A 24,767-nucleotide genomic window follows, 5' to 3' on the forward strand; every position below is an offset into this window, starting at 1 on the left:
AGTTATTCACTGAGCACTCCGGTTAATCCTGCCAAAGTTCATTGTGTTGCAACTCGACGCTGTGCCTCATGAGAGTGTCGCCACCTGACGGTCCAAAACTTCACACCGACACAGGGATGCGTTCAAGTACAACCTGATGGATGCACCTCAATAAATTGTAACTGCTAACAGTTTCTGCGCAGTTAAATGCGGCTTTTCGAGTAAACATAATAATAGTTATTACACATAATAAATTAAAAATACATAAATAAATACTATCTTTATCTCCATTTCAAATAAACATGCTAATTATTATAAATAATACCATATAAATAAATACATACATAAATAAATGGAGCTGGATTAAAAAAATGAGAAACATTAGCCTGTAATTTCATGTTTTAAATATTGTTTGGGTATTTGTTGCTTTCCATTTTGCAGCTTCACAAGTGAAATGAATTAGCGAAGTTAATATGAATTGGACATAAGGCAATGTTATTTATCATGTTTGATCCATTTCATTTTATGTAGGTTGAATTTGCACTCCCCAAAAATAAAATAAAATAAAATAAACAATTGTATCAAAAAGCTAACATCTTCGTGTTATCATGTCCTATTTTCAAAATGAATTAAAATATCACTATTATAAAGTAGAGCAAGATTGTGTCTTTGTTTGAACTACAGGAATCACAAGAATAAGCAATATTCGGTTTAAACCTTTCCATGCGCTTTATAGGATATATTCAATGTGAAATTTTAAATGAAACCGCTTCAAATTTATTACTGTGATTTGTCGGTCATTCATTGGAATGCTGCTCTTTATAAGGGGATTCCGGATTTGTTTAATACTGTTTTTTCTTTTCTTTTCTTATCTTTTTTTTTTTTAATATTTATTTATTTATTTATTTATTTATTTATTTATTTATTTATACAGTCTAATCAAGAGTACCAATACCAGGTTAATCATGAGAGTTTTTTCAGACCCTGTTAAGCATCTGTTTTAAGGTGCTGTTATTGAATTTGACTTTATTCATAAAATCCTCGGATAAAAAACACTTTAAATGCAAAAAAAAAAAAAAAAAAAAAAGGCTTCAGATTACAGTTGAGTTTTCATCGAACTTGTACTCGTCTGTTTGTGCAATTGAGCGACATAGCAATTCATGTATATTTAGTAATGATAAATAAGACATAATACATTTATGAAAGACACTCTTGTTTACGTAGAAATCCTTTATTTTCAAAACTATCGCGAGATTTGTATGTTTTTGTTCGTCGTGCTCGTTGTGCAAGTAAATTATATTTTGAACTGTGACAACGCTGTGGTTAAGATATGTTTAAATTTAAGGACAGAAAACGCTTGGCTGGGATTAGTGAAAAACCATGGTTTGGGATAAAATGATCACTCTCGCGAGATATTTGTGTGTCTGGGGTTTCCACCTACTTCCTGTTAGCAACCACCTCGCGACGCCTTTACGGTTTCCATGGGATTGTTGACACCAGCCGTAGCCTTTCATCCCGCTAACTAACAAGATGAAGAACTAACAAGGCGAACTAACAAACCGGTTGGAAAGCCGTGTCTATCATTTTTAAATAATGATTTTCCACCCTCACCAGCAAGTCGTATAGACTGTTAAAGGTTTGCTAAATGTTTCTTGGAGTGCTTGTCAGCCGACGACACAGAGCTAAGTTAGTTAGCTAAACGTTAGCTGGCTAATCCAGCAAAGAGGGGAACACATTAACTTACAGTTAGCAAGCTTTATATTGTTCAAGATGAGCGAACAGCTCAAATTCATCGTTGAACAACTAAACAAAGACCCGTTTAGGAAAAACTTTAACCTCATCACGTTTGATTCCCTCGAGCCGATGCAGCTGCTGCAGATTTTAAATGATGTTCTGGCTGAAATAGACCCAAAGGTGAGACACTCTAGTTAGCTCCAACCATTGTACAGTTAACTTAGTATTATGTAACCTAGTTGTGTTAGGGCAAAATGTTTTAGTTTGTCAGCCGGTGTGTAGCATTCATAAATACATCTGAGCAAACGCTATTTACTGCTACTCTTGTCTTTAGCAAGCTATAGATATCCGCGAAGAAATGCCTGAACAAACCATTAAAAGGATGTGCACTCTGCTGGGGATGCTGAAATACAAACCTCCAGGCAACCATTCAGATGTGTAAGTAATTACATTCACTTAAAATTTAACATCTTCCCATACCCATATTAGTCTCTTGTAGGGGGCTGTAGATCTTTAAGGGAGGGTAGCAGAATAACAGTATATGTGTCCCAGAAGATAAGATAAACCTAATTAATCCCCAGAGGGAAATTTAGGTGTCATAGCAGCAACAGCAATGAGAATGAAACACGGGTAAGGAACAATTAAAGAGTAGAATAGAAGAAAACTAGAATAATAGTAATAGTAAAAATAAAAATATAAATAATAAATGGCAAATCTCTGTAAATATGCAAGAATGAATATGGCTGTTATTGGTTATTTTATACAGAGAGGTAAAGTTTCAAATAACAGTCTCATTATAATGAAATGGGCACACATAAGACCCATTTTCATTCAGATATCTTGAATGGAGAGGGAAACTTTGGAGCCTTATTTAGAGGGGATAAATCGATCTCACATGTTCATATGATGCCAGTGTGTTCACTCTAGCTTCAAAATCCTGCTGCAGCGTCTGAAAGACAGTAAAGTCTTGGGCGTCCCTGCAGAGTTTAAGAAGACAAATACCCACACCTCATCTAGTGAGGCATAAACAATGTCTAGTCCGAGGTATATTTTCATCTTGTGCTCTCCTTCTCTTATGCAGGAGCAGCTTCAGACAAGGTTTGGTGATTGGCAGCAAGCCAGTGGTCCACCCGATCCTCCACTGGCTGCTGCAGAGGGTCCCTGAACTGAAGAAAAGAGCTTATTTGGCTCGCTTTCTAGTCAAACTGGAGGTGCCTGCAGAGTTTCTGCAGGATGATGTTATCAATGAGACCTACCAACAGGTTGTTCATATAAAACACCTACACATTATATTTCCTAGTTTTTATAATTGCTAAAAGGTGAAAGAGGTTAAGAATTACTGTTGTCTGTTAACAGTATGGAGAGCTGGTGGAAGGTTTTAAGACATATCACAAGGAGTGTGAGCAGCTGAGGACTTCAGGCTTCTCCACAGCAGAAATCAGAAGGGTAAAAAACATTCAGTGAATCTTAACAATCAGTGTTTTTTTTTTATTATTGTTATTGATGCTAAGCTTTGCACATATGGACAGGAATTTGTTTTATTTGTTTTTCAGTAAGTGAATAATATAATAATTCACTTTCTAAAGCTTAGATGATTTAATGCACTAAAATAAGCCATCTTTTCTGCGATAACAGGACATTAGTGCAATGGAGGAGGAGAAGGACCAACTGATCAAACGTGTGGAGAGGTTGAAGAAGAGGGTAAGTCTGGCTGTTCGCTCTTCAAATGCTTGGAAAGCTTTAGGATTTACTGAGGAATGAAAACATGACCTCAGACATATATTATCAGCTTCTCTAATAGAGCTGACAAGGATCTAACAGGCTGCAAGGCTGTCTTAACAAGGCTGTGAAGTAACGAGGTGCTGACTTTACGAGCCTTACATACATGCCCTGCCAAAAGGTGAAACCTGACTCTGTTAGAGGTGCTTGGTTATTTCTGCTGACTATGTGAAAGACATCATTGTCATATTAACTTGTGGATCCACTAGGTGGAGTCAGTGTCCAACCATCAACGGATGTTGGAACAGGCCAGACAGCTGCGAGTGGAGAAGGAGAGAGAGGAGTCACTGAGTCACCAGAAGCAAGAACAGAAGAACCAAGTAAATGCTTCACATTTTATGACAATTTCCTAAGACATAATAGAGCAGTTAAACATTAAGTTGTCTGCTGTGCTTTGGAGGACTTAAAGGAAAAATTAAAATGTCTCTCAGGTGTCGTAGCCTTTTCAACACCTCTCACTGTAAGATATTCCTCCTGCAAACTTACAACTTTTCTTAGAATATTATTAGAATTATATAAACTATATGGCCATGCATCAGACAGATGTCTTTCAAAGATTTTTTTCTCCCTCACTCTTTTTTTCAGCAGACATTGCGAAAGCTATGAGAAAATAAAAGACATAAAAAGTTCCAAATTTATATCTCTCAGTCATTTTAAAGTCTTTCAAGCAAGTGTCTGCTGATAAAAAGTCTCAAACACGTACAGCATACATGTGATTTAATCAAATAAAATTACTAAAAAGTATCAAATTGTCCATGTAAAAGCACATCAATGAACTTTATACATAAATAACAATACCATGTGCGCCTATTGGACCATGTACAGAACAGTTATTTGAAAGCCTGTGTGTTTCCACACCATGTTGGTTCTTTCCTCTACAGCCATGTTGGTTCAGAATCATAGTTCCATAGTTGTACCCTTAAAACTACAACAACGGCAACGAAATAGCAGTCGCCTTTAGATTTGTGCCTTGTACGCAGTATAGCCAACAGATTATGAGCTGTTGACCTAAGTGGTTGCCTGGTAGCATAAGGGGTCAGAAGTTTGGAAATATACACAGGAGCTTGGCCGTGAAATACCTTTTAAATAATTAAAAGAATTTAAAAATCAATCCTGAATTTCCCAGGTAAACAGTGCAGTGAAACTTAGAGAGGGTTAATGTGTGAATGACAGCCGGTCCTGGTTAATAGCCTGGCTGCAGCATTTTCAACAAGCTGGAGACGTGCCAGAGCAGCCTGAGCAAAGACAAGTGAAGAGCCCATTACAGAAGTCGAGACGGAAAAAGATAAAGGGTGTGAATGACAGGCTTTAAGTCAAAGGCTAATAATAAAGATCTGATTTTTCCAGCATTTCCTACTTGGAAAAGGCGGATTTGAACTCATTTATTAACAAAAAATAATATCAGTAATAAACTGAGACTGTTGTGTAACCAGTTAAAAACCTTGTAGTAGTAGCTTTAACTAAACTCTTGTCATGTGTGCTGTTACACAAGTGGTATATTTTAGACCCTGGATTTTTAAACTGTGGTTCATGTACCACTGGAGGTAAGCAAGCTCCCTCTAGGGGATGTCAGAAATATTTTGAAAAATGAAATAAACACATAAAATATGAGCTCATTGAAATTAAATTAAAATAAGTTTTCTCTTTCCTATTATTTTGGTTTCCATATCAGCTTGCCACATAGTCTTGTGATTACTGGTCGTAATGAGCTTAAGTGTGATCCCAAGATGGTAAGTGGAGGTTAAACGAAGAGACGGAAAATGAATGCTTCAGAAACCCTGCAATTGTGGCTCCAAACAAGAACTATTCTGAAGAGAAAATATTTCGAGCAGCTGTGTTGAAAATGAAGTGAATGACAGTGCTAGTGGCTATTGAAGAAGCGTCAGTGAAGTATCCATAGTACCTGCTCGGACAAAATGGTGCAAAACACTAAGGTGGTGCTTGGAGAGCTCAGTATTTTCTGGGGTGGTACATGCTGTAAGAAGTTTGAGAAACACAGTTGTAGACAAATTTGGTCAAAGTTAGCCTTTTTACATCCTGCATGTTACCTTTTTTATTCATTTTTAATGACCGTATGAACTCAAATATTCACGATTTTATGACAGAAACACATGAAATAAGCATCTCAATGAAACATGTCTCTGAGACAGTTACATGAACAAAACAAGCTATTTGAAGATGCAATCTTGAATGCTGGGGAAACATGACATGCTTGTTCACTATATTCTGATATTTATAGATCAAAGAATGAATCTAGTAATTAAGAAAATATTCAGAAGATTAACCACTAATGAAAGTAATCGTTAGTTGCAGCCCTGATGTTGAACAAACTGCTTATCAATGAATGTTAACGGTGCAGCATTACCTGTGTTAGCAATCATTTTTGTGTGTTCAGCTGTTCCAGGCAGAACAGAGACTGCAGAGATCCCAGCAGCAGTTGAAGGATCTGCGACAGGCAGCAGCAGATGCCAATCCAGAGAGTGAGTACCCACGTGTGTCCTGCTGTTGCCTCTGCAGGACACAGCTGGATGGGTAGTTCAAGGACACCACGGAGCATTAAGGGCGGGGGGCTCTCTCAGCTAATAGGCTTTCATCTTTTGAGACCCTCTAATTATACCGATCTTTGAAGTTGCTGTGATAGAGCTTATCTGATGTTGAAATTGTCTCCTTTTGTTCTCATCTGGCATTGGGCTCCTCGGCCAGAGGAGAGATTTACACATTTGCAGTTTCTAAAATGACTGATGCAGTATAGACAAGGGTGGAGCTGCACCATTTAAATCAATTATCACAGTTATAGTGACTTTAATGGTGAATCTCCACCCTTGTCCAAAAAAGTAGCTCATATTCAGTATAAGTAATTGTCTTTAAACAATGACATTTTAAAAGAAGTTTCAATGTCAGTATGTTTTCACAAATTAGTGGTGTGTTTTTTCATATGCTTTGTGGGTTTGCGTAGAAGCGATATTCTGCTTTTTCTTCCTGTCGAAAGCCTGATAGGATTTCAAACACATTAATCAAAGTGCTTAATTAAAGGCTCTGTCTGTTCCAGGCTTAATGAAGAGGCTTGAAGAAGAGATCAAGATCAACTCCTACATGGTCTCTGAGAAACTCCCCAAAGAGCTGGAGGGTATGAGGCGCACAGTGCAGTACCTGCAGAAAATAGCGTCGGAGCCTGCCATGGGCCAGGCCGACGTCATGGAGCTGGTGGACAAGGTAAGGACTGGGATGTGATGTGAACTCCTTACGCCTCCATACACTGCTAAATACTGATGTGTTCTCTGATTTTCATGTTCACAGATTAAAGAAGTTGATTCTCAGATAAATCAGCTGATTGAGAAGAGGATGATGAGAAATGACCCCATGGATGACAAACTGACCCTTTACAGACAACAGGTGCTGACTTCATTGAATTTTTTTTATGTCTTTCATCTTTTTTTCTTGTGTGATGTAGGCCCTGTGGGAGCTGACCGTGCCTTTGCAGGCACATGGTAACATATCTTGCTGTATTACTGCCATTTTGTTGATCAATTGAATAGTGTGAATCCATTGGCAGGGATAGACACTAATGTTTTTAAGCACTAGCCCCACAGGCCTTACTTTGGGAAGCAGCTGGATTTGCGAGATCACGGGAGAATGCATCTTCCCGGGCTTTAGGTTTACTGTTTCTGTCCCCACCCAAAGCGGTGCAGCCAATCAGCGTCTTACGAGGTACTACTGGCAGTTACAGGCGTGGTTTTTAGGTGTGGTATTAGTCATTCGTTAAATCGTTTCTATTATTTTTAATCAAATATGATTTTGGTATTCTGAGAGTGCCTTTTTATGACATTTTAATGATATGCTCACTACACACTTCAGGCTGTGGCTAGTTGTTGTGTTCCCTCCTTGGTGCTCTCCTACCATGTCATTTGGTTTGTTGATCTGATTGGTTGAAATTAGCCCTTCTTATGTGATAGACAGATGGTTCCAAGTAGGGATGGGAATCTCTTTGTACCTCAGGATTCGATTGGATTCTGATTCAGAGGGCTATGATTCGATGATAAAGATGCATCAGTATTTTAAGCGTTTAAGTCAGGGGTTGCTGGTTGAATTATCCATCTGCAGCTGCTCACGCTCAGCCATCCGTCCTACAACACAGGAATTAATCCAGTTTAGAAATACCATGATGTACATGTTACATTTAGGGGTCGGAATCTTTTTGTCTGATTAAATTCAGGATATGTTCTTGACTGAATGAATAGAAAATGAGGCACACTTTTCAGTCTCTTGCTCCAGTTTCCCTGGAATACAATATGAAAATGAACCAGCAATTAAATGATCCGCAGCCTTTTTATTTTAAAAAGTTAACTTCATTAATGAATGAATTCATCAATGTGAAAGCATCGTACAGTCTGACTGTATGAGGATAAAGAATGAGGGGGAGGTGGATTGCTCCATGGTTATCATTAGGTCTCCAGCAGTGGAGAGCAGCCTCTCTGTTATCTCTCCCTGTTAACTGTTGATAACTCACTCACTCCTTGTGTGAGCGCTGTAGACTGTCCGGTTGCTGCATCGCCCTCGCAGCTCACTTCTGCCTTTTTCACTCCATCAACGTCATGTTAATTAACATTTAGAAAATCGATTCATGACTTTTATGAATCAGTTCAGAATATTCCACGGCTGTGTCGCAATGCATCAAAGAATCGAGTATTTCTCCCACCCCTAATTCAAAGTGTTTTTTGAAAGTGAAAGTGAATACAGACAGTTTCTAAGGACGGCTTCTCAGATGATTCTGTATGACAAACATTTTTTGTGGCCCATGTGTACATGAAAAGAAAATGCCTTCCTTAACACTTTGCCTGTGACTTGTGATGTGGTGTTTCTTGAAGGCAGCGTTTCCGATTTACATTATATCCTTAGATGTATCATATTCTGGCCACTTAAATCTCTGCCTCCATTCACACCTAAATTTTCTTTTTGTTTTATTTCTTCATAGTCTGCCTTTCGTATTTCTGGTTCTTCTGTAAGGATTGGGTTAGCAGTTTGACTAGGCTTAGTGAGACCATACCTCAGTAGCGCTGACATATCGGTAGCTAGCCAGTGACAAGTACTGTTTGCTGTTTTTGTAGAATGTTGAACTAAGAGGTGCAAAGGAATCAGGATTTTTGTGGAATTCTTATTTAGTGTTGTTGGTTTGCAATATGGGGATAAAACTTGGTGTCCATTGAGGGCTACCTACATGGAACATTTGGTTCACAGAAGTCGCAAAATCTTCTTTGTACCACAGAAAATCACTGCAATCATCTCTTTGCTAGAGTAGAAATTTTAAATCTCACACCGAGACATGTTTTAATACAGGGGTTTCCAAAAGTTTTTCATGTTAAGGACCCCTACAATAGATATATATTAAGCCCAGAGACCACCAATTTGAGAGGATTTTGTCTGAAGGAATTACCTCTGAGTAATGTCTGTATTTTTAGGTTTGAAGATATTAAAAGTTTACCTTGCAAGGCAGCTGGATTCGCAAGGTCACTAGATCACTCAAGAATCCATCTTGCCAGGATTCAAGTTATCCGTTTGTGTCTGCACCAAAAGTGGTGCAACCAGTCAGTGTCCTAGCAGGCACTACTGGCAGCTACTGATGTGATTTTTAGGTGTGACAACAATAAGAAGCATCCATGGAAGCAACTTGGTTACAAGGTTAGCGTAGATACTGTGATCGCATCAGTTATATCAGAACTGGAGAGAATTTATTTAGTGAAAGAAGAGCTAAGAACAGCACTGAAGGCTTTGAAAGTGCCTGCCCTTTTCCAAACAGTTCCTAAGGACGACTTCCCAGATGGTTCTGTGTAACAAACCATCTGCTGAGTCTGGTTAAATAAAAGTCTTCATAAGCAATCAATGATCAAAGTAGAACACTAGAAATTAACATCAATCAAAATTACCACCCTTATTTCTTGTCTTGTTGTCCAGTCCAGTCCCACATGCACTGGAGGCTTCAAGTTTTCACATCACTCTTGTGCAAGTTGCATATTGGACCACAGCTGTCTCCCAAATTAATTGTGATGTCACAAAGTGTGAAAATCAGATTTTAGGTGATCACAGATCTCCCTTCACCAGAAGAATGTGATTAAAAAATAACCGTCTACTGTTAAACTCTGCACAGTGAAGCTCAAACAAATAGATATTTTCTTGCCTGGCTCATTCCCTAATAATATCCCCGTTGCTCAGTTGCATTCACTGTCCCACGGGTTAACAATCAACCAACGGAAACTCGTTTGTCATGTTTGTATATCTAATGTAACGTGACTCTTGCAGGCCTCCATCATCATTCGAAGGAAGGAGTCGAAGGCAGAGGAGCTTCAGGAAGCGAGGGAGGAGCTGGCTGCAGCAGAGAAGGAGCTGAGGCAGAGGAGCAGCCAGGCACAAGCCTCAGATGGGGAAGAGGTCATCCGGGGTGATGAGGTACACTGTTGGAGATGCTTTCACTGTCACAAAGCAATGCAATCTCTGAAAAAAAATGTGTATCATCTGTAAACTTCTTCATAGCTGTGTTGATCTTATTAGCTGGACACACAAGATGTCTCTGTCTCTGTGTGTTTCTGAGAAGAATTTTACCACCAGTAGCTGAAAAAAGAAACATTTTCTGCCTGATTCTCTCTTGTGTTGGAGGTGGCTGCTAACATCACCTACAGAAAGTGCAGCTTTATCTACGTGTGCACTGGTAGATCTGCAAACTGCAGAAAACACAAGAGGCTATTTCTGTTCTTATCCAAACACGGAGGGGCTCACTGTCTAATGTTACTTATCCCTTTTCCTTACTCTCCCCCACATTCCCATGCAGAGCCATAAATAGAACGCAGCCGAGAATATCCAGAACGAGGAACTGTACAGGACAAAGTGCCTGAAAGTTGGCTATTTCCCTGATCTTTAGTGTAATCAATCTCCTAATTCAAGTCAGCCGGACATATTAAACAGACTTGGGCATAAAACCTTTGTCTTTATTTATATCCCAATGACGAGGATGTACTCCCCCTTTCAGACACATGGCATGGACTACTCTGAGCTGTCACGTTGACGAATGCAACTGAACTATTGACAGGGAGAAAAAAAATGAATGTTGTTGCACTTAGAAAAGCCTTGAGCAATCACATCTTCTTTAGCCTTTGCATACATTACACTTACATTAAAGAGTCAACTATAAACAGCTCTGTATCAGCAGAGGGACACTGACAGATGGGGGTTGTGCTGTGACCGTATGCACTGTGTGGATGAGAATTTTTATAGCCTGGTGTTTGACGCACATTGATATCTGTGAGGTGAGAACCGGCCTCTCTGCTGAGGCAAAACAGTCGCAGCGTTTCTCAAATTGCAACAGCCCTTCCCCTGCTCTCCCCTTTGTCCTGTGAGGCTGTCGTCAGTCCCTGAGGACAGTTCTTGTGCGTTCTGTTCCAGGGAGGTCGCGCCGATGCTGACCCTGACCTCTGACCTGCCTGTGTGGGGTAGAACGGGAAATCTCGATCACAGAATTTTACGATGCTAAATTTAGCATTTTAACATCAATACATTATTGCCAGAGAAGAAAAAAAGAGGCAGGGGCATACTTTATTAATCCCTCTTGGGCAAATTACATGTTTTCACTCTGTTATTTACATGCATATTCATGCATCAATGCAGAAATCTTAGAGTAGTCAGTCCACTCTCTGTGCTGATTGGTCTGTGCTGGACTTCCCAAGCCAAGTCCTACTGAACTACTCCCGCCCTATACTTTGATTAATTGGGATAATTACTTAAGACAAGCGAGACCAATCTTCACAGAGTACGGACAACCATTTATGGCAGTGGTGTCTGCCCCGTGGGCCAGAAGCAGCCCATCAAAAGGTCCAATCTGGCCTCCTGGATGACTAGATGACTTTGCAAAGTGTATAAAATATCAGACTTCTATCATGAAACAATATTTATGCTAAGCCACTGCCAAAACCTCTGATTTGTAAATTGTTTGTAAAGCAAGGGATAAATTAAAGGGACAGCTCACTCCAAGATCAGAAATACATATTTTTCCTCCTACCTGTAGTGCTGTTTATCCATCTAAACTGTTTTGGTGTGATTTACCTGTGTGTCAAAAATATAATGGGACTAGATTGCAGTTGGCTCAAAGCACCAAAAAATACATTTAAACTAAATTCAACACCAGTGTCTCTTTTGAGTAATTATGATCAGGTTACTCAAGATAATCCACAGACCTTGTTGTGAGCAGCTTTGTGTTGGAACTACTTTGTTTCTAGTAGAAAGAACATGGTTCCAGTAGATTGTACTGTAGAAGGAAAATAGTTCCTACATGAAACTGCTCATAATAAGGTCTGTGGATTATCTTGAGCAACCAATGATGATTTCTGGAGAAAGACGCTGCTGTTGCATGTTTCAGATGTATGTTTTTTGGCATTTTGAGTGCCATTTAGTTCCATTATACTGGAGAGAAGGCAGACATCTTTACGACTGATATCTCCAAAACATTGCAACTCATATCCAAATTATCTAGACAGATGAATAGTACCCTTTAACCTTCTCCTCATTATCTTACACTTTTGTTGGCGTTTTGCTGCCAGCAACAACACAGGAGTGGAAATGTATGGAAAATTAAAAGAATTTCTAGATATTGACAGGTTATTCAAATCATAAAGAAGTAAAATACTATATATTTAAATCAGTTCCAAAATACATAAATATTTGGTGTATCTGTAGATCCAATGTGATCTGTATATTGTAATGCACATGTAATGACCGTAGACTGATTGAATGTTGAAAAACTCGACATGAAATTAAGCTTATTTTTCTTAATAAATCTCAGGTCGTTGATCATCTGTTTTGTAAATGGATGTTTTTTTTAATTGTGATTGTTTTCAGAATGTACTTGTACTTCTTTACACTAAATAGGGAAAAAGTTGCTGTTTGGTGTTTAGGCGTTTACTGGTTTGGCCCAGTTAAGATCAAATTGGGCTGTATGTGGCTCATGAACTAAAATTAGTTTGACACCACTGGTTTTGGCCTTGGCAATGCATTTTATGGTTTTTACAAATTGGTCAGATTTTCTGAGAAATTATCTGGGTTATGCCCATAGACTGTATAATAAATAGGTTATTGCATAACACAAAAGTAAGAAAAAAGGTGATGTTTTTTCTCAGCAGAAATAAAACTAATGCTTTCACCGAGTCTTGGCGAGTGATGATCGGAGTGAAATATTGGTGGAAAAATTACTTCTAAAGTGTTTATACGTTTCAGGCAGGGAAGAGAAAGCAATCATCTGAGCAATGCAGTGGAGGAGAAGTAGCAAAATCCTCTTGATGTGACAGGAAGAAATCATACGAGATGTCAAAAAAAACTTACTGACTAGACAGAAGCCCACATGTCCAACAACTGTCGATGTTGGACATCAGTTATACCAATATATAACAGTTAATTTGAGACTGACTGACATACCTTTAAGTCTGACCGAAACGATGAGAAGGAGCTGCTTGTAGAGACAAAGAGGGCCCTTGAGACAGTACATGAATGAAGTTAATGGAAAATGTTTTGTTGAACACAGCTTATCAGACTCCTCCGTAGTTTTGGGCCATCGGCCACGGTGGAGATGATCACTTTATCAGAGGTATTTTCCATTCTGCTGGTTATGTGTCATCACATGCCACCCACCAACTGCAGGGTCTCTGTGAGAGGGATGACTACATCTGCTCGTCATTGGTTGGCCAGTAACATGAAACCACTTTATCAAGCAGCCTCATCACACTGGTTAAATTTAGTTTCACCGCACTCAGGACACCATCAAAGATCTGAGAAACCTGTTCACTTTTTCTTGAAATATTGGATTAATCTATGTTTTATTTTTAAAGGAAAGGTTCAGGTTTTTTAAGTGGGGTTGTAAGAGGTACTTATTCAAAGTCATAGTCAATGTATTACAGTAGGTGGCGGTCGGAACAACCCCAGTTAGGGCTTACTTTGATAAAACTTCACTTGAAGTTTTATCAAAATCACAATATGGCCTACTGCAAATTACAAATTGCCACAAATATCACACCATAATTGTTTTAATATGGTTTTCAATGAAAATGAAAATAATGATGTAAAACTTATCATTCCCTCCAATATTGCATATCATATTGCAATTGCAGTATCAGTCAAAATGATGGCAATTAGATTTTTTTTTTTTTTTCAAAAACTCGTTCAGATCAACTCACAGTGTGGAGACAGAGCAGCTGTAGGAAGCTAAGCTAACTGCTATGGACGGGATCAGCATCAAAACTAATTTTAGCCACCTAAAACAATCAATATCAGTTTGAGTGTACACTATATTTAGAATATTTCCACAGCTTTACTTTACTTTACTTTACTTTTCTTTTCCAATGCAAACTGCATATTATTCTCTCCAAAGCAGAACACAGGAGTTGGTGGTCTACTGCTGCCTCTGTCAGTTAGTTTGTTTGCAATACAATAACACGTTACAAGTAACTAACCAATCGAGGGAGCGGTAGTCCAGCAGTCTTCTGCTGGGTGAAATTACTGTTTTTGCCAATGGAGTCTGGTTGCTTTGAAGACAGTGATATTTGGCTTATATACCTGTGGTTTCCCAGTGGAAAAGCCTGTTTGACAGCAAGATAGTGCAGTGAAAATATTCCACATATAGCGTGCTCTTAAACTGACAGTGATTTTTTCATTTTGCTGCCGCTGATCCTCTCCACAGCAGTACATTATATAGTTTTCGTGCTGGTGTTCCTGCTTCTCCAAACTGGGGGTGTGTCGGCTGCCATCTACTGTAGGCATTACACTGACTATGGATAAGTACCTCACGCAAACCCACTTCAAACACTTCAAACTATCCCTTTACAGATACTCTGCTACTGTACAGTGTGTTCTACACAGAGTTATTTGGAGTATCTGCTGCACCATTCACGTTTCTGTTGACTGTATGTATGCAAGTGTGTGTTGGTGTGAATGTACTGTATGTCTGAGACAAGTGACGGTGTTATGACTGTGCTGTCGGCCAGTTTACCGGCAGTTGTTTTGGGGACATGCTGTCAGGAACACTATGCAATATTATTCTGCTGTGCTAATTCCTCTCTCAGCCATGTCTGCCCTTGATGTCCCAAAATACACAAAGAATAAATGTACACACTCACTCACTCACACACATCAAGCTCAGTGGATCCCCAAAGGACATGAAGCACATTCTGTGATTTCTGGGGCTGTTCTCCCGTGTCCATGTTCATTTATAGCTGCTCTTCATTGTGGAGGAGTTTCATTGTGTCCCGGCAGACACTCAGGGTGCGTGAGTGACTGAAGAACGACTAAAAGCAGTTCTTCTGCCAGATGAAGCTGTTTGCTGTGCATAGCTGGCTGTGAGTCTGAAAGGATCGAGTGGCTGTTTCAGATCATGGCACAGCCTCGAGTCACTGCTGCTCGCTAATCCCTTCCCTCCCCTGGCTCACCCCATTGTCTTCTCCTGTGGCCTTTCATAGCATCTCAGCTGTGCTGGACACCATGTCGTCAAATAGAAAGAAGTATTTTTGGCTTTTATTGTATTTCCCAAACAAGCATACATTTGCTTGTAGCAGGTGCATGAAAATTGGTTTCCCTGAGCCAATATTATGTTAAAATATATGTCCACATTTGCTTTAAAGCTGTTGTAATCAATATATTTAGGATAATAATGGATCATGTATGTGGGGTTCACATGTATTGATGAACTTACAGATAATTGACTTTCTAAGTCCCACCCCTTTTTGCTCTGTGCTCCAATAACAGTTAAGCAAACTTTGTACCTCTTTCAACATATACAATCATATGTTTAGTTTGGGGCAGCACGGTGGTGCAGTGGTTAGCACTGCCGCCTCACAGCAAGAAGGTCCTGAGTTCGATCCCCCAGCTCCCCGGCTGGGGCAGGGCCCTTCTGTGCGGAGTTTGCATGTTCTCCCCGTGTCTTCTCCGGCTTCCTCCCACAGTCCAAAGACATGCATGCTAGGTGAATTGGTGACTCTAAATTGCCCGTAGGTAGTGTGAGTGGTTGTCTGTCTATGTGTCAGCCCTGCGATGAACTGGCGACTTGTCGTTGTGTACCCTGCCTCTCGCCCGATGTCAGCTGGGATAGTCTCCAGCAGCCCTGCGACCCTTAGAGAAAATGAATGAATGAATGTTTAGTTTGCTAATGTTGGCAATATAATAACTAGCTACCTAGCTCATGATTGATGTAGACTAGCTAGCTAGTTAGCTAGCGTTTTGCCAAAATTATCTGATTAATGGTGTTGAATATATTTTTCTTTAACAGATCCCCCAGCAACATATTTTAACCATCTTAATATTTGGTTTCCTTTTCAGCATAGATGAGCCTAGCATCAAGCATATTTAAGTACAAAAAACAGGAAAGGAGAAAGTTTACTGAAAGTTTACTCAAGCTTGCTCAACTGTCATTTTAGCATAGATCGAAAAGGGTCAGGTAGCCAGACACTCAACTTCAAATAAATGCTAATAATTCTCCATAACCAAAAGTTTACAAAAGTAACAGTTCAACATTTGAGTTTTAAGGATTTAAGGCATTTTTAAATGTCAGTGTAGCAAAGAAACTACAAAATTTAATCTTAAAGTGTTATTAAAGGTCCAGTGTGTAATATTTAGGGGGATTTTATTGGCAGCATATGGCAGAAATGGAATATAATATTCATAGTTAAGTTTATATTAGTGTATAGTCACCTGAAAATAAGAATCCTTGTGTTTTCATTATCTTAGAATGAGCCCTTTATACTGTGGAGGGTGCGGGCCGCTATGTTGCATTGCCACAATTCTACAGTATCCCAGAGTGGACAAACCAAACACTGGCTCTTAAGAGGGCCTTGTCTGTGTTTTTGCAACTATTGTGGCATTGTAGTTTCACCTACACACTTGGGAGGGGAGGGCGAAGTGAGGAGTGTTCAGCTGATTGCAGTCTACAGCCTCACCGGTCGAAGCTACTAAATCCTTCACCCTGGTTCTTTTTTACTTTTCTTAAAATGAATATCAAGTGTCTTTAAATTTGAACTTAATGTTGAATTCTGTGTCTTTGTTCTTCAAAGCTGAAACGTTTGGTGGCGAAGTTGCGCAGCAAGGGAACCGTATACAAGAAGAAACGTCAGGAAATTGCTGAGCTGAAAGCAGAATATGGAGTCCTGCAACGAACAGAGGAAATTCTCAGACAGGGACATGAGACTGTCCAACAGAAACTGGTAACTCTTATATACTAACTCCTGTTTTTAAATTTCCTGTTTGAAAAGCAGACAAAACAAATATCTACAGCAAAACAAAGGACAGAATAGGATCTACCTGATGCTTTTACATGAAGTATTTTGAAATCCTTTGGGATGCTACAGGACAAGCAGTACAAGAGCACCTGAGTAGTACTCTTTGAAGGTAGCATGAGTAATCATCACTTTAAATGTTACATATTCTATGCAGACCACAGAAATCCTCCCAACTGCTCTTATTGCCCTCTCTGCCCCTTAGCATTCATACTGTACCCCACCCACCCGCCTCCCTGCTGCCATTCCAAATGTGTTGTTTTCACTTGATCTCCCCATTCACGCACTTTACGTTAACAGTGAAGTGGTAGAAGCTTCCTGGAAATGGCTTCACACCGCTGTGCGGTTCCAGCACCTGACTTGTTGATAGGCTGTCTGACGCAGGCTGAGCTGCTATTTCTGACGGCTGCATCTGCTGCTCCCCCTCTGTCTGCATCCCACACGGGGATTTGTTAAGGCAATGAAAGTTTTCCTTCTGATCACATGTCTAGCTGGCGATGTGTCTGCTCCTCTCTTCATGTGTGAGGCAGATTTTTTCAGCTGGATAGTTCTTCATGCATTCTAGCACTTTTTTATTGGACAGGGAGTCAAATGACTGATGTGATGCGTGGGTAGCTCTGTTACTGCAACTGAAATGTGCTGTCCTAGTGTTACTTGTATTGCAAGAACTTTGTGTTGTGAATCAGTTTTATGTGGAACAAAGTAGTATCTTGTTTTATGTTTAAAATCATTTTCAAAAAGCAATGCCCTCAAATTGTGAAGTCGTTGAGAGCACACTGACTGATGGTTCATATTGATTTAGACATTTGGGATGACTCCTCTATACTATTTTTTTTAAGCATATTTGACCATTTGATTTCATTGCTGAATTTGAGTTTTGCACAGATGAATTACAATGAGTGTCTGTGATTGTTTTTTCAAGCAAACTGTGGAGGCTGAGAAGGGCATCTCTGGCTACAGTAACACTCAGGAGGAGCTGGAGAGGGTGTCAGCCATCAAGAGCGAGCTGGATGAGAAGAAGGGCCGTACACTGGATGACATGTCTGAAATGGTAACTTTACCAAGGGGGCATTGGGAAGCATTCATGTTGCTGCACCACCAGTATGAAAAAAAATCTCAAAAACATCATTTTAAATTACATTAATTTTGGCTTTTTGAAGAAAGCTTTATTTTAAGGAATGTGAGACAAATAATAACATCAATTGGGCAGTCAAAGACTTATGAAATGGTAATTGTGACTTTTACTGAGAAGAATTAACTGTAGTAAAGGCAAACAGCATCAGTGCTTTGTTTGACCATAAAATGTCTTGTGGATAAAATTCATCACTTCTTTATGTGGATGTCCAGCCAGTGTTGATGGTTAATGTAGTCAACTGAAGCAATAAATTTCTCAGTGCTGCTGTACTGAAAGACAAAGCTGAGTTCTCCAGCTCACAGAGCCTTGCAGCGCCTACATGTACCAGGATGCACTGCATACAGGCTTCTGACACCCACGTGCATGAAGCCGTGTATCACTATCCTAGCCTTTAGATGTTAGTTTGCTGGCCAGAACACAGCATTACATGGCAAAAACACCCTCCTAGCACATCCTCTGGCTACCCAGAGGAGAGGACTAGAAATCCAAGCTGAAATAACCTGTAGTTCTTCCTTAACACTAACTACATCACTGTGACATCACTGGATGCAGGAACTGATTTTGCCGCAGGAGAACTCAGCTTTCTCAGATAATATAGCAAGCACAGAGGAATTTATTACTTCAATTGACTATATTTACCATCAACACTGACTTGACAACCACATTAAAAGTGCTGAATTTTCCCTTTAAAGCCTCCACACGGCCATGGCACACCTACACAGTGTTTTCACTTAGCTAATTAGACTGAACTCCCCCTCAGATGTGTATGGGCCTGCACAGACTCTGTTTGAGTGCTGTCTCCCTCACTCTGTCAGGACTTACACCATCATCATTCTCACAGGGCTTTTCCACAGAAAATGTTTTGTCATGTCATCGCAGGAAAAACAGGTATCGCTCATTAAATGAAAGATGGCTGAATTCCATGTAGCTGCTTTGTTTTCAGGGAACTGGTATAGACCTTTTTCATGGCAGCCGTATTGATATGCAATAGAAAAGTAAACACAGGTGTTTCCCATTCCATTTAGTGTAACATGGCCTTTCCAGTGAGCTGGCACGCACAATAGCACTGAGCCCTGACTCTGTTTGACCTGAATGGACTGCAGTGTTAATTAGTATTATTAGAAATACCTGTGTTTACCCCACTATTTCATGTCAAAATGGCTGCTGTGAAAAAGGCCTATTGTGCATGCTGGCTCAATGTCACACCGTCATGGCTCCCTGGGACACTTGAATGGAACAAAGCCATCGTTACTGTTATTAATAACACCTGTCCCTTTCCTGCTATGACAAGTGAAAATGTCTGCTGTGAAAACGGCCTGTGAGCACATGGTGTTTGGTGACCTCATGTAATTCCCAACACAGCCTCACCGAACTTGTCTAATTAGCAAAAGTGAAAAAAAAAATGTGGGTGTGCACTGCATTTAATTAAACTTAAAAGTTTGATTCATATTTTTTTGATATCTCCTCTGCCTGTTTGCATTGTTCTCGATTGTTATGAGCAATAACCAAATACAAGGTAAATGCTTAACATTATCCCAGCATAGCTCACAGCTTCTGCCTTATTTATCACCCTGTCATCCATTTGTGTCAAGGCCCAGTGGGAAGCAGTAGCAACTGATTAGGCTACACTCCAAGCTGGAGCGACTTTGTTGATCACTTTGGCAGCTTGTACGTACATTTGGCAAACTGCAGAACACTCCTAATGATGGAGTCAAACATCCCAGGCTCCAACCTGAAAGTAGACCTTTACGCTGGAACTTGGAAATGCACTGCAAAGCCGTAAAGTTTAAATCTACAATCTTTTAATGAATACTTAACAAACTGTTCCTGAATACTGCTGTATAACTGGTACTGTGGCTATAGACACTTGTAACAGTCCTCTACTGAAAAATGTTGATCAGATTTGTCAGGTTCATAATGCTGCCAAACTTTATTGTGTCAGTAAATCATTAGTTGCAGTCACCTGCTGTTATCCCTGCAAACTTTAGATGTGTATGAAGTTGCAAATGTCTGCATGAAATACTGCTTCCTTTCAATTTACATTGTGTTTATTGTAAAATTTAATTAGTTGTTTTTCCTGTTTTAACGCAGTGTCTGCTTTTGGCTTGTTTTACAGGTGAAGAAATTAAACTCTATGATAGTGGAGAAGAAATCAGCTCTAGCACCAATTATAAAAGAACTGAGGTCACTGAGACAGCAGTGTCAGGTGAGACTTGCCTGCATTATAACACCTCTATTCAAAGAATCCTCACACCATATCTGTTAACATTTGTAAAGAAAATTTGTCATTGCTTTTTCAAACACAACCCAGGAGTAAAAGAATACAGGCAAAAAGTTGATACAGACTTTGTGTCATTCTGATGGGGGGCAACAGAGTCTATTAATCACTTAGAGCTGCAATGATCAGTCAATTACCTAATTAGCTGTCAACTATTAACTGAATCGGAAACTATTTTTGTGATCAATCAGTCGTTTTGAGGCACATGTCTAAATTCCGATTGGAGCTTCTCAAATATGAATATTTGTTATATATTCTTTAGTCCACTGTGACAGTAAACTAAATATCTTTGGGTGGAGGACATGACCTTGGGTTTTGAGAAACACTGATCAACATTTTTGTTCCATTTTCTGACATTTATGGACCAAACTACTCATCAATCATTTGAGAAAATGATTGACAGATTAATCAGTAATAAAAATAACTAAATTAGAAAATTAGAATCAACAAATCTGATATAAGGGGATATGATTTATTCATACTCTGAAATGCTATATGCTATAGGATTGTGTGCCAGTGTAAAGTACAGCTCTCTCTTCTCACAGATTTTTCCCAGTAAAACCAACACAAAAACATGAATTTTCATAAGAAAAACATAATAAGCTATGAATCTGTGCTAAATTTCAAAACAAATGCAGAATCTTTACTGTGTGCCTTTAAGGCAGCAAGAGTGAACTTGTATTGTCTTTGTGTATTATCATGGACAGGGTCCATTAAGAATAATTTACATAGTCCATAAATAAAATGCACAATGGGAAAGCCCCCCACATCGCTGAGCTAAAGCGGAGGATTAAATTTTCCTACACGTGTTCCCAGAACCACTCTTCCATCTTACTGGGTAATGTCTGCTAATGAAGAGCTGCAACAGGAAGACATAAATAGACTTTGTAAGAGCCTGTTGTAAAGTTAGTAAATTAAACTGCTCAAATGCCAGCTGTGATGTTATGTTGATGTGAAACAGCGTAGAGAGTGCAACAAGAGGGTTAAAAACGGTGCATTCAATGTATTTATCTTGATTCTCATAGAGTATATTAAACCATTTGTCACTCAGTTCCTGTGTATGACTGTTTGGATTCCTGTCTTACCAGGAGCTGAGCCAGGAATATGAGGAAAAGAAGGCGCAATATGAAAGTTGTACTGCTGGTCTGGAGAGCAACAGATCTAAACTGGAGCAGGTATAGTTATTATAGATAGAATATATTCAACAATTTAAATATATTTATATGTGTGTAATCTTCTGTAATATTTTATGCCTTTGACATGACATACAGTATATCTTTGTTCCTTTTTTTCATTCACAGGACGTGAAAGCATTGAGAGAGGAGACTGCACAGGAGGAAAACCGATATCATTATATCAACTCCATGTCACAGGCAAGTATTTTTTAAAATGGTAGTAGCTTAAAATGAGAGTTCAGAGGATTTGAAGTGGGTTTGTTTAAGATACTTATCCATAGTCAGATATGATGTACAGTAAATGGGGGTCTGACGCCCCCACTTTGGAGAGGTAGCAGGGGAACCAGTGTGGGAAGCTCAGCAACTGCTGTGGACAGATGTTTTAGCCCTACCTAAAAAAAACACAATATCATTTTAAGTGTATACTGTATTTAGAATATATTCACTGCTTTACTTTGCCACCAGATGTCCTTTTCCAATGGGAAACTGCTGTTATACACAACAGATATCGCTTTCTCAAATGCAAACAGACTCCATTGGAGAAATCAGTCATTTTTATCTCACATATGACAGCACTTGCAGGTCTACCACTGATTCGATCAGTTAGTTTTTGTCTATTATTATGCGACCTCAGTAAATCAGAAGTCTGGTGGCTTTGGAGAGAGCAATATTCGGCTTATATAATGCCAATTTCTGGTTGGAAAAGGCTGTCTCACACAACGTAAGGCAGTGAAAATATTCTAAATATAGTATACACTTAAACTGAAATGGATTTTTTTTAGGTGGCTGAAATATGTTTTGCTGCTGACCCTGTCGACAACAGTTCATTGCAGAGCTTTCATGCTGGTGCTTATCCCTGCTTCTCAAAACTGGGAGTGTGCTGACCAACATCTGCTGTAGGTAATACACTGACTATGGATAAGTACCTCATACTACCCCACTTGAAATCATCCGAACTATCCCTAGAAAGTAGAAAAAATCAAAACATTTCAGCCATTAGCCACAGTGGGTGTATTACCCATTACTATCACTGTTTTACAAGCCAAATATGGTAAAATGAGAATTGATTCTCTGAACTCTGATGTGCTACCCACAGGGTTGCTGCAGGAGTGGACAAAATGTTGCAGCATTTTGCATATTACCTGCCCCCAAACACCCACTGTGACAATAATCTCAACCTCTCCATCTCTGTCCTCCACAGATCGTTGAGATGCAAATACAGCGGGCGGCTGAAGAGATGAAGGCCTACGTGTCCTCTGATCCACAAGAGAGGAAGAAGGCCATCAGGTGAGCGTGCTGAGCCAGGCCAGCCAGCTGCTCGCAAGACAAATAACCCTTTTTACTTCGGGAGGCTCTTTTTACAACACAGTCAGTTTAGCTGCTGTCATTTCATTCTCTCATACAGCACAGTGAGCTGTTAGAAACTCATTACCATACCTCGTGATATCAAGATGTGCTGATGCACCACACCTTTATTTAAGAACACTGGGTGAGAGCAACATATGAAAATGCAATGCCTTGCATTTGAATTATGTCCCTATGCTTCTTTTGTAGGGAAGTGTACATGAGGAACATCTCAGAACAGGAGTTACTTGGAAAGGTGAGAAAAGCGTGTCCAAGAACTGACCTAGCCATGGGTCAAGACTTGGAAATATTCCTTTATTCCGTCAAGAAAATGGCCTGAGCACAGACATGGTGGAAAAGGAGACTTAATGGAAGCTAATAGTAATGTTGTAGTATATGTTTTTTGCTAAAAGTTTTGGCCTCTTAAAGGAGTAGTTCGGATTATTTGAAGTGGGGTTGTATGAAGTACTTATCCATAATCAGTGTATTACCTACAGTAGATGGTGGTTGGCACACCACCAGTTTGGAGAAGCAGCAGGAGTACCCGTGTAGGAAGCTGAGCAATGTGCTGATGTGGGTCAGCAACAAAACATATTTCAGCCACTTAAAAAAAGGCCCTAAATATTTTAGAATATTTTCAGCACTTCACCCTTCTGTCAGACAGTCTGACTTCAGTGAATCTGAATTAACCGTTAACAAAAAAGTCACAAAATGACATAAAATACCTAAATGATCCAGTCAGTGATAGACCAGCAACTTCTGTGGCCTGCAATATAAAATTACTGTTTGGTGGCTTTGTAGAGAGCAATATTTGGCTTATGTAACAGCAGCTTCCCATTGGAAAAGAGTGTCTGACAGTAAGATGAAGCACTGAAAATATTATAAACATAGCATACACTTAAACTGATATTGATTTTATTTAGGTGGCTAAAACACATTTTGCTGCTGACCCTGTCTATAGCATCACATTATTTAGCCTCCCTGCTGGTAATCCTATCTGCTTGTACAAACTGGGGGTGTGTCACTGACTATGAATAAGTACGTCATACAACCCCACTTTAAACTATCCCCTTAATACAATCAGCCTGGCTGTAAACAGTAACCAGAATCATATTCTACAGACAAGCGCTGTTTCACGTTTTTTCTTCCTAATTCCACTTTTCCTTTGTGGACTCCAGAAGTTACGTGAGAAGCAAAAGATGGTGAGGGAGAGCCATGGCACCAACATGGAGCAGATGAAGATGTGGCGTGACCTGGAGCAGCTGATGGAGTGCAAGAAGCAGTGCTTCATAAGAGCTCAGAGCCAGGCATCTATTGGTCAGGTCATCCAAGAAGGAGGAAAGGATATGCTGGTGCTGTGAGGACACATCTAGGCAGGATCTGCAAGTCACCCACAGTACACAACTTCATATTCTATACCTTTCTGTAGAATAGAATATAGTTATATGTAAACTGTTACTGGATGCTACAGTACATTCAAATAACAGGTTCAGAATTTATACAAGCTTTGTTTCATGGTTCAGTAGCATTCATATTTCTCTCAAGTTTCACTTGATAGTTTATCTTATGTCAGAACCAGATTAGTAATTTCTTTGTGTTGAAATCCGTTTAGAATCCACAATTTAAATAACACATTCATCGAGGGGTGTTGCAGGACAGGGGTTTTCACTTTCTGTGGCCCTCAGAGACTCCATTTCGCCACATCTTTAAGAATACATGTTCAATCGAAGTGTCCAAAGATAACAGCAGACAAAGTGGTGCACTTGGGATGTGGCCGCGGTCAACTATTTTTGGCAGGGACTACCATGACCTTGGACAGGGTGTCTTGCCAATTTTGGACTTCAGTGGGACCTCCACTGCTTTGGACAGTACAGATGAAATAGTTATATTATTCAGCTTGCATCTATTTTATATCACAACATCCACTATTTTTTTATAATAAATCCTTATTTCAAGATAACCTTTGACATTAAAAATATACATAAGTAGATATTTTGGTTGTCTATGTATTTCTATTAAATCTACTTTATATTCATTTTGACTCATGT

At 39.5% G+C, this 24,767-nt stretch overlaps 1 protein-coding gene across 1 annotated transcript; it reads left to right on the plus strand.

Moving 5' to 3' along the window:
• Positions 1–1,631: 1,631 nt before the first annotated feature.
• ift81 (intraflagellar transport 81 homolog) lies at positions 1,632–24,754 on the plus strand. Its single transcript, XM_084729150.1, has 18 exons — positions 1,632–1,893; positions 2,048–2,151; positions 2,795–2,975; positions 3,070–3,159; positions 3,349–3,414; positions 3,702–3,812; positions 5,888–5,972; positions 6,542–6,705; positions 6,790–6,885; positions 9,787–9,933; positions 16,566–16,715; positions 17,710–17,838; positions 20,039–20,128; positions 21,289–21,375; positions 21,502–21,573; positions 22,577–22,662; positions 22,930–22,975; positions 23,898–24,754. Exons 1-18 carry the CDS (start codon positions 1,750–1,752, stop codon positions 24,078–24,080), a joined length of 2,031 nt encoding a protein of 676 aa, XP_084585276.1. The 5' UTR covers positions 1,632–1,749; the 3' UTR covers positions 24,081–24,754.
• The last annotated feature ends 13 nt before the right edge of the window (positions 24,755–24,767 follow it).

The sequence above is a fragment of the Lutjanus erythropterus genome, chromosome 10 (genome assembly GCF_056507025.1).
Source record: "Lutjanus erythropterus isolate fLutEry1 chromosome 10, fLutEry1.hap2, whole genome shotgun sequence".
Classification (NCBI taxonomy): Eukaryota; Metazoa; Chordata; class Actinopteri; order Lutjaniformes; family Lutjanidae; genus Lutjanus; species Lutjanus erythropterus.

What these genes read in the sequence shown, in the direction of transcription:
- ift81 (XM_084729150.1), top strand. Translation starts at nt 1,750, where the DNA reads ATGAGCGAACAGCTCAAATTCATCGTTGAACAACTAAACAAAGACCCG. An exon ending in AGACTGTCCAACAGAAACTG is followed by an intron (nt 16,716 to 17,709) that starts GTAACTCTTATA and finishes TGTTTTTTCAAG; the next exon opens with CAAACTGTGGAGGCTGAGAA. An exon ending in ACAGATCTAAACTGGAGCAG is followed by an intron (nt 21,376 to 21,501) that starts GTATAGTTATTA and finishes TTTCATTCACAG; the next exon opens with GACGTGAAAGCATTGAGAGA.